The sequence below is a fragment of the Pelodiscus sinensis genome, chromosome 3 (genome assembly GCF_049634645.1).
Source record: "Pelodiscus sinensis isolate JC-2024 chromosome 3, ASM4963464v1, whole genome shotgun sequence".
Classification (NCBI taxonomy): Eukaryota; Metazoa; Chordata; order Testudines; family Trionychidae; genus Pelodiscus; species Pelodiscus sinensis.
The window spans coordinates 12,959,007-12,971,614 of NC_134713.1; the positions used below are offsets into that span (position 1 = coordinate 12,959,007).

At 45.7% G+C, this 12,608-nt stretch overlaps 1 protein-coding gene across 6 annotated transcripts in view; it reads left to right on the top strand.

Annotated features, from left to right (window-relative positions):
• Window positions 1–12,608, top strand: part of CD2AP (CD2 associated protein) — a 138,200-nt gene that overhangs the window by 94,249 nt on the left and 31,343 nt on the right. For all 6 annotated transcript variants that reach the window (XM_075923393.1, XM_075923392.1, XM_075923390.1 and 3 more), the window contains one exon: window positions 8,645–8,798. In XM_075923393.1, coding sequence (XP_075779508.1) covers window positions 8,645–8,798 — 154 coding nt within the window. The remainder of the gene's footprint in view (window positions 1–8,644; window positions 8,799–12,608) is intronic.

Here is a 12,608-nt window from a genome sequence, read left to right on the forward strand (position 1 = left end):
GCTTTGTTTCATAGGATTTGTAAGAAAAAATGCTAATGTTATAACAATTTGGCCATATTATATAAAGATTTTTTTAATGCAGCTAATGAAAGTTGGCCATAGTATGTGTTCAGTATAGCATTTTAAAAGGCAATGATTAAGAGTAAGCCAGCTCCATCTGAATTTTGGCTCTTTTTGCACAATTTTTAATAACTTTCTACGTAAATTGCATATTCTTAGGTATAATCCATATGCATGTGTGTTACTGAGCCATCTTGCTTCTTAATATTATTAGAAAACAAATTGTTTCTCTTAATTGGACCACCTTCTTTCTTCTCCAAGTAAATTGGAATCAGGAGACTGATGCCAACCTTGAATTTGGTCCATTTAGCTGCTAAAATAAACCTGAAATAATGAATGATTGTGTTTTGGTTCTGTTTAACACTGTTGATGCTACTAAACAGATCACTAGCTGCAGAATAATAGGCCAAGAAGCAAATAATATATAGTGTCAAATCTTGGGAAATTCTGCATTTAAAAAAAGGAAGGTAAAGTGCAGACCTGTGCCTTTCTCTTGGTCTACATAAAACGGTGACATTTTAAGGCATATGTTATGTAGGAGGTCAGACTAGATTATCATAATGATCCCTTTCTGCCTCTACTGGAAACAAATACAAATTTGCTATTCATTTTAATAAAATATTAAATTGTGGTCGAATTAGTCCTGTTAATAATTCTAACGCTAATACAGGATTGTAAATTTCATTATCTGAGACTAATATGAGAGACCAGAACTGTAACAGCCTAATTAGTCTATCCTTAATTGGCCAAGAATTGGTAGCTGATCTTTTATATAAGCAATATTTTTATATGAGTATTGAAATGACATTTAATGACAATAGTTAGCTGTAATACTTTTTGTTCATCTTTCCATTATATAACATTATCTTTTAGCCAGCTTTCAGTATCTTTTTCTTCTGTTCATTAACACCAGAATAGTTGTTAAAGTATAGAAGTGGTCTGCATCGCAAAAGTGACTGATCCCTGTGATAAGGTCATTTTTGGTAAATAAAGTATTTAGTAGCATTTTTTTCTTGGTTTATGACTGTCTTCATATTTAGGTTTGTTTTGTGGAAGAATAATTCAGATAGCATTAGACATTGAAAAATATCACATGAGTAATAAAAACAAATGTCAGAATAGTTAACTGTAATTCATATGTAAATATTTACTTTCCATTGATTTTTTTTCTTTTTTAAATATAAAATTGATACAGTTTTGATGACTAGTATTGGCTGAGCATGGTGTTGTAGAAATGTGTTGCCCTTTCTCTGCTTATATCACACATCTGTCTCTCTCTGTGTCTGTGTGTGTGTCTCTCTCTCTCTCTCTCTCTCTCTCTCTCTCTCTCTCTCTCTCTCTCTTTGGCTACGTCTACACTACAGGGTTTTTGTGCAAAAACCTGTGGAGTGTCCATAGCTCAAGCACGTTTTTTGCACAAGAAAATCTAGTCAGTTAACAGAGGGCTTTTTGTGGTGTAGGTATGCTTCCTTCTATGAGGCATAACTTCTTTTTATGCAAGAGTTCTTGCGCAGAAAGGTTTATGTGGATGCTCTCTCTGTATATATTTCCTGTGGGACAACAGCATGACATAATCATGTCATGCTGCATTGCCTCGCTCCACCCCAGCCTCAGTGGCAGCCATGGCTTGGGTTCTCACCCTCCTCGGGGTGCGTTGGGCTCCTTGCTGGCCTCTGGCTTTCTTTGAATTAGGGTAGGCAGCGGCAGCAGCTGCCTCCAGCCCAACTTCTAAATCCAGGTCTGGGGCCCTGACGCTCTTCAACCCAGCTGGGAACTGCTACCTGCCTTGGGCCAGGCTCCGGGCAGCTTCCTGCCTCGCGCTCCAGCTTTGTGGCATCCCTTGCCCCTGCATGATTAGAGTGCCAGCATCGGGGAAAGGAGAGAGCATCGAACTCTTCCCCCCCCCCCCCCCCCCCCCACCCTGTCCGGTGCTCAATATGTGTCAGCCCAAATAAAAACCATGGCCGTGTTTCGGGATTGTGTGCGTGTTTGTTGCCGGGCTCGACCATGCCACACATTCCCTAAGAGCTTGCCTGGTTGATGAGCAGCGGGACAGGGCTCAGGAAGCTGCTGCCACTGCCACCAGCCTGGGAAATTGCCAGAAGTTTTGTTTTTGTTTTTGTTTTTTACTTCCCTTGTCTCTGTCTGTCTGTCTCTCTGTCTCTCTGTCTCTCTCTCTCTCTCTCTCTGTTCCCATCAGGAAAGAGGAACAGATAGAAAGGAGGAGGCTTCCAGCTGGCTGGCTTTTTTTTCTTTTCTTCTTTCTGCTCTCTTTCCCCAGAGACTAGGCAAAGGGAGCCTCCACAGTGCGCGGGTGGGGAGAGAGCTAGAGAGAGAATTTTTCTTTCGGGCCAGGTCCCCATGCCATGCCATACCTCCCTGCCTCTTGGGAGGCTCAAGGGAACAAATGCTGTTCCCACGGCAAGGCAAATCACTAAATACATGCATACATAAATAAATGCATGTATGAGTGCATGAACAAGCAAATACACACGTGAATAAATGCAAAAGTAAATACGTGATTAAATAAACAAAAATAAATCTCTATATTTAAAAAAAAAAATCCCTGCTGGACGTGATCGGAGTTAATTGGCTCTGCCAGAGTGGGAGCCTGGGACCAGAGAGGGTCTTGTTAAGCAGGCACAGGGGGAAGACAGTTGGTTGCAGACCCCTGGTCCGAGGGGGAACCCTATCCGGCAGCCTGGAGTCCCCATGGAGTGGCTTGCTTTTCACATGGATGCAGCGAGTGGAGGGTGAACCACACAGGGTGTGGCACATGGCGGGGGGAATGTAGCTTGATTTCCCTGGGCGGTAATGCTTCTGGGTCAGCTTTGCCATGGGCCGGAGGAGAGGTAGTGCATGCTGCCGTGTCGTGAGTGGGTAGTGCAGCCCCATGCTGGGCTCTTATGTGGGTTCCACAGGTTGCAGCTCCCCACAGTGCTGTCACCTCAACACAGCTCCTGCAAGTGCACAGCATTGGGATGGGGGTTTCACCTCAAACACCCATGCACTCTTGAGACCCAAGTCCCCCTGCCGCTTCCCAGCGTGCACCGTGCTCCCAGCCTCCACCCTTAGTGCCTTCTGCTCCTTCTCCAGCCAGGCCTGCTCACCTTGTACCCAAATAGCTGCTGAGCAGCTGGAGCTGCCCAAGCATTCTCTGCTCTCGGCTACCTCTTGCCACGTGCCCACCTGTGCCAGCCGCTCAGCTCTCACACCCACAGTCTGCTTAGGCAGCTGCCACATCTCACGACGCATGTGGGTGTCACTGGTGCTGACTAAAGATGGGTTGCAGGGTGCTGTCCTAACTGCTGCTGGAACTGATCAGGCGCTGGGCTGCAATTGTGGATGAAGCGAGAGGGTGGCTGCAGCACTGCATGCCTGAGTTCATGAACACTGTCTTCAGTGTGACCATGGTGGCCACCAATACGTATGGCTTGCCAGCTGAGGAGTACTGCGTGTAGATTGGAGTGACCAGCTGTGGCCACAGAGAAAGAGGATTGGCGAGTGTAGCAACCAGGGGGCATAGACAATCCAGCACAGAGCCTCAGGGTTTTCTCCTCCTTCCCCCCACCCTGCAGGAGGCTGGTGCTGGCCCTCTAATCTTGCAGGGAGGAGGGGCATGAGGCTGGAGCACCAGTTGCACAAAGCGGGCAGTGGCCCAAGTACCTGGACTGAGGCAGGTGGCAATGGTTCCTTGCTGGCTCTGGGAACACTGGGGCCCTTGACCTGGAAGTAGAAGTGGGGCTGGAGGCGACTTCCCTATTGGAAAAGTGGGGAAGGTCTCCAGTTCCTGGGAGGAGCACATGCCACAAAAGGAAGTGCCCCCCAACCCCTCATGCCCATTCCCTGCACCCCCAGCCTGCTCCTGCCCCCAGCCAACTCCTACCCCCTTCTCTATTGCCAGACATCCTGCTCTCAACCTACTCCTACACCCTTCCCTGGTCATGCCCCCTTCTGCCAACCAGATACCCTTCCCCCAGCCTTCTCCTGACCCCTCCCCCCAACCAGACACCGTACCCATCTGGCCACTGTCCTGTACCAGGCTCCGAATTTGGGGCAGGCCCCATGGTCCAGCACCCATCTGGCTGTAGGAAGGGCTTCTGTCAGCCCTGCTCCTGCTGTGTGGCACAGGTACGAAGGGAGGTCATGATCCAGCTGCAGCAGACAGATGGGAGGGTTGATGAGCGTAGCGAGCAAGGGGCGCAGCCCCCTAATATTTGTAAGTTTTGAAATTTAAAATCATTAGCCAGCCAATATACATAGACTAGAAAAACAAATCAATTAACGAGATTGTTTACCAAAGCTAAATTTCATAATTGTTGTGTTTATCTTTAGCACCACCAAGTGGCAAAATTGTGTATTGTCTCATATCAGTTATTCCAACTCAATAAACTGACCTTTTTCACTGATTTACTGGTATGCTTCATGCCTGTGAATTTTAGGAACCCTGGCCTTCAAAACTGGAGTAAGGCAGTAAAAAATTCTCTCCTTGTAGGTAACTTCTAATTTAAACACTTAATAAACTCAGGGAGGAACTAGGAGGGAAAGTAGAGGTGGGTGACAACCTGGGAAGCAGTGATCATGAGATGGTAGATTTCAAGATCCTGACCAAAAGAAGAAAAGAGAGGAGTAAAATACACACCTTGGACTTCAAAAAAGCAGATTTTGACTCCCTGAGAGACCTCATGGGCAGAATCCCCTGGGATGCTAACATGAAGGGGAAAGGAGTCCTGGACAGCTGGCAGTATTTTAAAGAAGCCTTATTGAAGGCACAGAAAGAAACCATCCCGATGCATAGCAAGAGAGGCAAACATGGTAGGAGACTGGATTGGCTTGCAGGGGAAATCCTTGGTGAACTTAAGCACAAAAAGGAAGCTGGAAACTTGGACAAATGACCAGGGAGGGGTTTAAATGTATAGTTCGAGAATGCTGGGGGTTTATCAGGAAGGCGAAAGCGCAAATGGAATTGCGACTGGCTAAGGATGTGAAGGATAACAAGTGAGGTTTCTACAGGCATGTTAATAAGAAGAAGGTGATCAGAGAGGGTGTGCGGCCCCTACTGGATGAAGGAGGTAACCTAGTGACAGATGATGTGAGGAAAGCTGAAGTACTCAATGCTTTCTTTGCCTCTGTATTCACGGACAAGGTGGGCTCCCGGACTAATGTGCTAAGTGACGCAAGATGGGATGAAAATGGACAGCCCTTGGTGGGGAAAGAACAAGTTAGGAACTATTTAGAAAAGCTAAACGACACAAATCCATGGGTCTGGACTTAATGCATCCGAGGGTACTGAGGGAGTTGGCAACTGTCATTGAGGAGCCTTTGGCCATTATCTTTGAAAAGTCATGGAGACTGGGAGAAATCCCAGATGATTGGAAAAAGGCAAATGTAGTGCCCATCTTCAAAAAAGGGAAGGAGGACAATCCAGGGAACTATAGGCCGGTCAGTCTTACCTCGGTTCCTGGAAAAATCATGGAAGGGATCCTTAAGGAATCCATTTTGAGGCACTTGGAAGAGAGGAAAGTGATTAGGAATAGTCAGTGGATGTGATATACCTTGACTTTAGCAAGGGTTTTGATAGGGTCTCCCACAATATTCTTGCCAGCAAGTTAAGGGAATGTGGATTGTATAAATGGACAGTAAGATGGATAGAAAGATGGCTATAAGGCCGGGCCCAGCAGGTAGTGATCAACGGCTCGATGTCAGGATGGCGGTCTGTTTCTAGCAGTGTCCCCCGAGGTTCGGTTCTAGGACCGGTTTCGTTTAATATCTTTATTAATGACTTGGATGAGGTGATGGATTGCACCCTCAGCAAGTTTGCGGATGACGGTAAGCTAGCGGGCGAGGTAGATATGCTTGAGGGCAGAGATAGGGTCCAGAGTGACTTAGACAAATTGGAGGATTGGGCCACAAGAAATCTGATGAGGTGCAACAAGGACAAGTGTAGAGTCCTGCACTTGGGACGGAAGAATCCCAAGCATTGTTACAGGCTGTGGACCAACCACTTAAGTAGTAGTTCTGCAGAAAAGGACTTGGAGGTTACAGTGGATGAGAATCTGGATATGAGTCAACAGTGTGCCCTTGTAGCCAAGAAGGCTAATGGCATATTAGGTTGCATCAAGAGGAGCATTGCCAGCAGATCCGGAGATGTCATTATTCCCCTTTATTCAGCTCTGGTGAGGCCACTTCTGGAGTACTGTGTCCCGTTCTGGGCCCCCCACTACAAAAAGGATGCGGACGCATTGGAGAGAGTCCAGCGGAGGGCAACCAAAATGATTAGGGGGCTGGAGCATATGACCTAGGAGGAAAGGCTGAGGGATGGGTCTGTTTAGTCTGCAGAAGTGAAGAGTGAGGGGGGATTTGATAGTAGCCTTCAACTTCCTGAAGGGAGGTTCCAAAGAGGATGGAGAGAGGCTGTTCTCAGTAGTGACAGATGGCAGAACAAGGAGCAATGGTCTCAAGTTGTGGTGAGAGAGGTCCAGGTTGGATATTAGGAAAAGCTATTTCACTAGGAGGGTAGTGAAGCACTGGAATGGGTTACCTAGGGAAGTAGTGGAGTCTCCATCCCTAGAGGTGTTTAAGTCTCGGCTTGACAAAGCCCTGGCTGGGTTGATTTAGTTGGGATTGGTCCTGCCTAGAGCAGGGGGCTGGACTTGATGACCTTTTGAGGTCTCTTCCAACTCTATGGTTCTATGATTCTATAATCTTTAATGTGTTTATCTTCACACATACCGGTTAAGGGATATGCGGTGATGCTTGCAGGTTATGGTTAACCAGCAAGTCTGTTCAGAACCCTGAATAATTACTCGCCTTGCAGTCCTGTGGCTGTGAAGCCTGCAGTTCTCTGGCTTCACAGCCACTTGTATCTGAGCATCATAGGTTAAAACTAGCTTGAGTATGTCTGCATAAGCTGCTATTCTATTTCCTATTACAGTGCAAACATACCCAGTATCTCTGCCTTTTTTTGCATCTACAGAGAAGGAATAGTGCTCTTAAGTTATTTCACAGGAACAATGCGGATTATTGTTTTAATGTTGATTGGAGGTTTTTCAAATAGAAGTATTCCATAAAGTATTAAGTATAATGTATAAGGATGTGTGTTTTCTGTCATTAACTGACAAAATCTGGGTAAATGGAAGGATGGAATAATGGAAGTTTAGTTGTCCTACTCAACATTCATACATTTGTTGTATGTTCACCTAGAGGATTTACCCTGTGTTGCTTGGGTCCTTAAATAAAATATTTTTCTTCATTTAAATCATTGCTCTAGAGTGGGGCTGGGGATAAGCAGTTCAATATGCAGGCTGCTCTGTGAAGAGAGGACAGTCCCAGCCCTCTCTTACCCCAGCAGGTTGGGGCCAGAGGAGAAGCACCCATCCATGGTTGCTGTAGCTGCAGTGGGCACAGGTGGGGAAGAGATGCATGTCCCCTGGCTGGAGGACAGACAGATGCACAAACAGATAAACTCACTCAAATGTTTAATAGATAGCCGTCCCTTTCTTAACCATTGCACCTGCTATCTCAATGGGGGTATAGCTATTCCAGTCCCTGTCTCGGGCCCCTTGCTGCTTCCTTGTGGTCATTATACAATAGAACGGTGCCTGCTACAGACCCCTTCCTTTCTGTTTTATGAGAAAACAATCACATCCAGGCATAATCCATTGTCATGACGCAACGAACCCTTATGTTGCTTTAAGTTACGATAAGAGGAAGCCGCAGGCCAATTTCTTGGTGCTAGCTCTACCGTTTGGGAGGAGTTCTTGGACAGACAGAGACAGACACACAGAGACTCTTAAATATAGTAGATTAGTACCACCAGTGAACATGTACGAAGATCTGTCCTTAATCTACAGTAGTTGAATCTTAAATGCACAAGGAAATTATCATCCAGACAGAGACCAGTCCTGCTCTGTGATGCATGTGTAAAAAAAACAGTGATAAACATCTATATCTTTAGTGGTAGATGTAATGAACTGGGGTTAGGGGAAGGCATTAGAGGTTCAGGTTGAACCTCTGAGGCCCAGCACCCTTGGGACCTGCCAGGGGCCAACTAGGAAATGTGCCAGACTAGGGAAGGTCAGTGCTCACCCCTCTACTCCTAGACCTCCTGGGATTTCTGTTCTAGGAGCTGCTCCTCCCCCTCGAGGAGGCATTGTGCCTCCGCTGCTCCAGCTGCCCAGGGACTCCCTTAGTCCAGCAATGCTCCTGGCCTCAGCCTGCTGATTTTTTTCCTGACAATGGTGTACCAGAGCTAGTGCTGATTAGGGAAATCTGGATTAGAGAGGTTCAACCTGTATTTGATTTACTAACCTGTTATTTGCAGTACAGTAATGAAACACTGATCTATTATGAGGAATATCACTGAAGAAGTTGCATTAAATGTTTATGCTAACCATATTTATTGTGTTCAGGTACATAGTTTGTATGGTTCAATAATAGTAAAAAGTGGAAATGTCTGTTTCAAAGTGATGCAGCAGCAAATCTTCAGGGAAATAATTTCTGATAGCAGCCACTATGAGAAAATGCCAAACTGTCCTAGATAAATTGATGTATCTAAAAATATTTTGGTGCCTTATTTTGTCAGATGAAAAAGTACCTCCAGATCAGAAGCCTTTTAAGCCAGTAGCTCCCCAAGTACCACCCAAAAAACCTGCACCTCCCAGCAAGAGTAATAGTGTATTTAGAACTGGAATTCTAAAACGACCAGATAAACCAGTCTTACCACCTCCCGTGTCCAAGTGAGTATATTTTTATTGTATTTTAATCCAGTGTAGTAAATAGATGTCATTGGTTTACACTTGCATGTGCTTTATTGCTAAACTATAAACCTTAATAATATGAAGGTGAAAACATCACAGGTATACACAGTGCCTTCAGAAATTCTCTGTGGTGATCAGCTGCTGCTTGTTGTTTCTCAAATTAAGTAGCATTTTTCTTGAATCCAGATAAGAGGGCACCTCACGCTATGACCTGGGCTGTGTGTGGAAAATATAGAAAATTAAATTCAGTGCAGTTTTTAAAGCTGTTGCATTCTGAATAAGTTATGGCCACATGAAGTGAGCCACTAGTGGTATTCTCTGCTATGCTGTGTAGAGCAGCTTGTGGGTGTTACACTTAAATTAATTACCACTTTGGAGAGAGCCACACATCACTGTGTAAGTGATCAAATTTCTCACTTGAGTATTGTCGATATAAATCGTCACTGCAGGAGCACATGTGCTCTCTTGAAATCATTGTCCTCTAGAAAGTAGTGATTACTGAGAACATGTGAGTGAGGTCACATAAGGATCTGAAACTCCCAAGATCTCTTAGTTCTTTTCAATTGCCTGAGTGAATTTAAATTCTTTGTCTTCCGTTCCATAGTTCATGTTATAGCAGAATAGCAGCAGCCACTATTGTTAAATTTGCATAGCAGCCTCTCTTCCAACCCCCAATTTCTAATCACTGGTGTAAAAGTTGTACTGTAGCTTCTGTGTTCTGATCCTTGATTTTAGTTACTCACAATTTTTTGAAGCTTTATTTTTCCATGCCTAATCTGTGCCTGATGAGGTAAAATCTTTTGTCCCATTGTAACCAAACCAAAAACTTTTGCAGTCTTTTTTTTTGAAATATTATAAGTCTTGTGGGAAACAGGCCATCTCCTACATCTCTCTACTGGTGGTATGTCTACACTTGCAAACTACAGACACTGCACTTCCAGCTAGCATGGTACAAATAGCAGTGCATATAGGCACAACTTGGGCAAGTATAGAGTGCCCTGCATGGCTCTCTGCAGATGGAAGCAGTGCCTCCCGTGTTTATACTATTCTTAGCAGTGCAGTGTTCCACTGCTAGAGCCTTTCCTGGTTGCTGGGATAAGTTCTGGCAGGGAGGAGACATCAAAAAAGTCTTTGACAATGTGGAAAAGTTCTGGCAGATTCTGCTGCTTCTCCCTTGCTAGAGCCTTTCTTTCTGCAGTGAAAAGCTATGGCAGTGAGGAGCTGCTGAAGTCTTTACTGTTGCCTCTTCCCCTCCTCCACCTAAGAGCATTTCATTGCTACATGTGATTTACGTGGTGACAAGTGTGAGCTCAGCCTGCGTTCACTGTGACATGTAGGCCCTGTGTCGTGCCTGTACTCTGTATGCCACTGTAAATTTAGATGAGGCATAAGATGCCTGAGCCAAACCACTCTTCTCTTGCTTTCTAGCCAAACTGAGTGGTGAACATACCAACATACGAACAGCCATACTGGGTCAGACCAAAGGTCCATCTAGCCTAGTATCCTGTCTGCTAACAGTGCCCAATGCCAGATGCCCTCATGGGTTCCCAAACTGGGGGGCGTGCCCCCCTGGGAGGGCATGAAGAAATTCCAGGAGGAACGTGAAGTGACCCAGCCGCACACACCTCCGTCAATCCCACCCCAAGTTTTGCTGCTACTTTTTTTTTTGGGGGGGGGGGGGGGAGGAGGGTGTAAGGGTTTCTCAAAAATCAAAACTGTGATGCTGAACAGTTTGGGAACCACCGAGGGAGAGAACATATGAAGTAATCACATGATCCCTCTCCTATCATCCGTGCAGGTGTTCCTGCGTTGTTACCATTTTCTTTTCACATCACGAAGAGTGATGCCCAGATCAGGACAGCAGACATTGTTTAACTAGTTCTCTTCAAACTAACTCCTCACAGTAGCAATTAATGTCTCAAGAATGGAGATTTTGAAGAGAAGTTAATAGACAGTTTTAATTAGTTCTTTTGAGTGGATTGTGTGGGTGGATCCTGCACCATCATTCACCACGCTTCTGTGTTGTAGATTCTAAGTAGAAGAAACTGATAAACATGTACGCCACGGTTTTGTACATAAACTGAATATTTGGTTCTAGGAGACTGCATGCACAGGTCCTCAGTGGTTACCTCTGAGTACTCTGGCTGCTGCTTTGAGAGATGTCCCCATGGGTGTTCCACATTAGATTGGTGCGCCACTTCCCATCTCAGAGCGGAGATTTTGTAACAGTGTCCCTGGGGCCATGCACATGCACACGAGCAGTCGCATGCTGTTAGGCTGCAGGCATTGCGCATGCGCAACCCCCTCCCCCACTCCTCAGTTCCTTCTCTACTGTCTCCGGCTACGGACGGATTCAGCAGTGCTCCCTTCCTTCTTTGCATCTAGATGACCATGCTTCTTAAAACCAGTAAAATTCATCATAGTAGCTAATTAGTGAGTTTAAATACTTAGTCAATTATTTTGTTAGTTTAAAAAAATTTAGATTAGTATAAGTGTGGGGTTTTTTTTTCCTCTCCCAGTTAATCCCTTCCTGCGGTCTCTGACTGTTTCTACAGGTATGCCTGTCTCACCAGGGTTTTAAGCGCTGCTCCTCATGTAAAGAACCTATCCCTATATCAGATGGTCACTCACAATGCGTCTGCTGCCTTAGAGAGCAGCATAACGCTCAGAAATGCCCTCATTGTGCAAAGCTAAAATCGTGGGCATAGAAAGACAGAAACTTCCAGCTTCAGTTATTTTTATTGGAAAATTCACTAGACTCTGGTCCAGTCAGCACCCTGAGGAACTTAAGCAGCAGGGATCCAGAAAGCTGGCTCCCCTCCTCTACCTCCCACCCCCCCAAAAAGAAAAGCCAGCTTCCTCAGCACCTCAAGGGTCTACGTCACCGAAGCAGCTGTCTCCCTCACGGCTGGGGCCGAGAACAGCTGCAGCACCATGGCACAGGTGATGCCGCTGATGTCTTTGGAGCCCCCCGTGGAGATGAACAGCACGCATGTGCTAAACCATGGTCTGAGGTGACAGGCTTCAACCTGTCTGCCTCATTAGCTGCAGCATCATCCAGTAATGATGCAATCTTGCCCGACACAGCAGGAGAGCGCAGCTCCGATCATGTTATCAGGCACCTCAGCTGCCACCACAGAGGTGCTTGATGCGGCATGACTGCCCTCAGCACTGAGGCATGATTCAGGGCCTCAGCCTCTGTGCTTCCGACTACAGCACCTGTTGGGCATTACACTCAACACAGAGACTTATTAGTCTCATCTACTTTAAACTCAGAAATCACTTTCTCAGGAAAAAATTTCATCTGAATCTGAATATGATTTCTCTCTGGCTTTTTTCACCAGCGAATTCTCCTTACACAGCTCAGAGTATTTACTCTTCCAGGTTGGGAATATACCTTCATATTATGGCAATCCCAGGGTACCTCCAACTGAGCCTTACCCCTACTGCCAATACTGGTAAAAATGGTAATATCACAAATACCAGCATGGCCAGAAATGACACAGAATGCAATAGTCCCCCTCCAAACAAATACAAGAAGGGGATTCATTCACACGGGGGATCCAGTGGAGGGAGGATCTCTGGCCCTTGTTTCAGTGACTTCAGATGCTGCACATTCCCATGACCTTTTCAAATGTGTAGCTGCGGAATTAAACATTCCTCTCCATGAGGCTCTGGAAAATCCGCATGAGCTAATAGACAAACTGCACTCAGTAACACCATCAAAAATACCATTGCCAGTTAATCCAGGAATAATGCAACTGGCAAAGATGGTGTGGCAAACTCCCG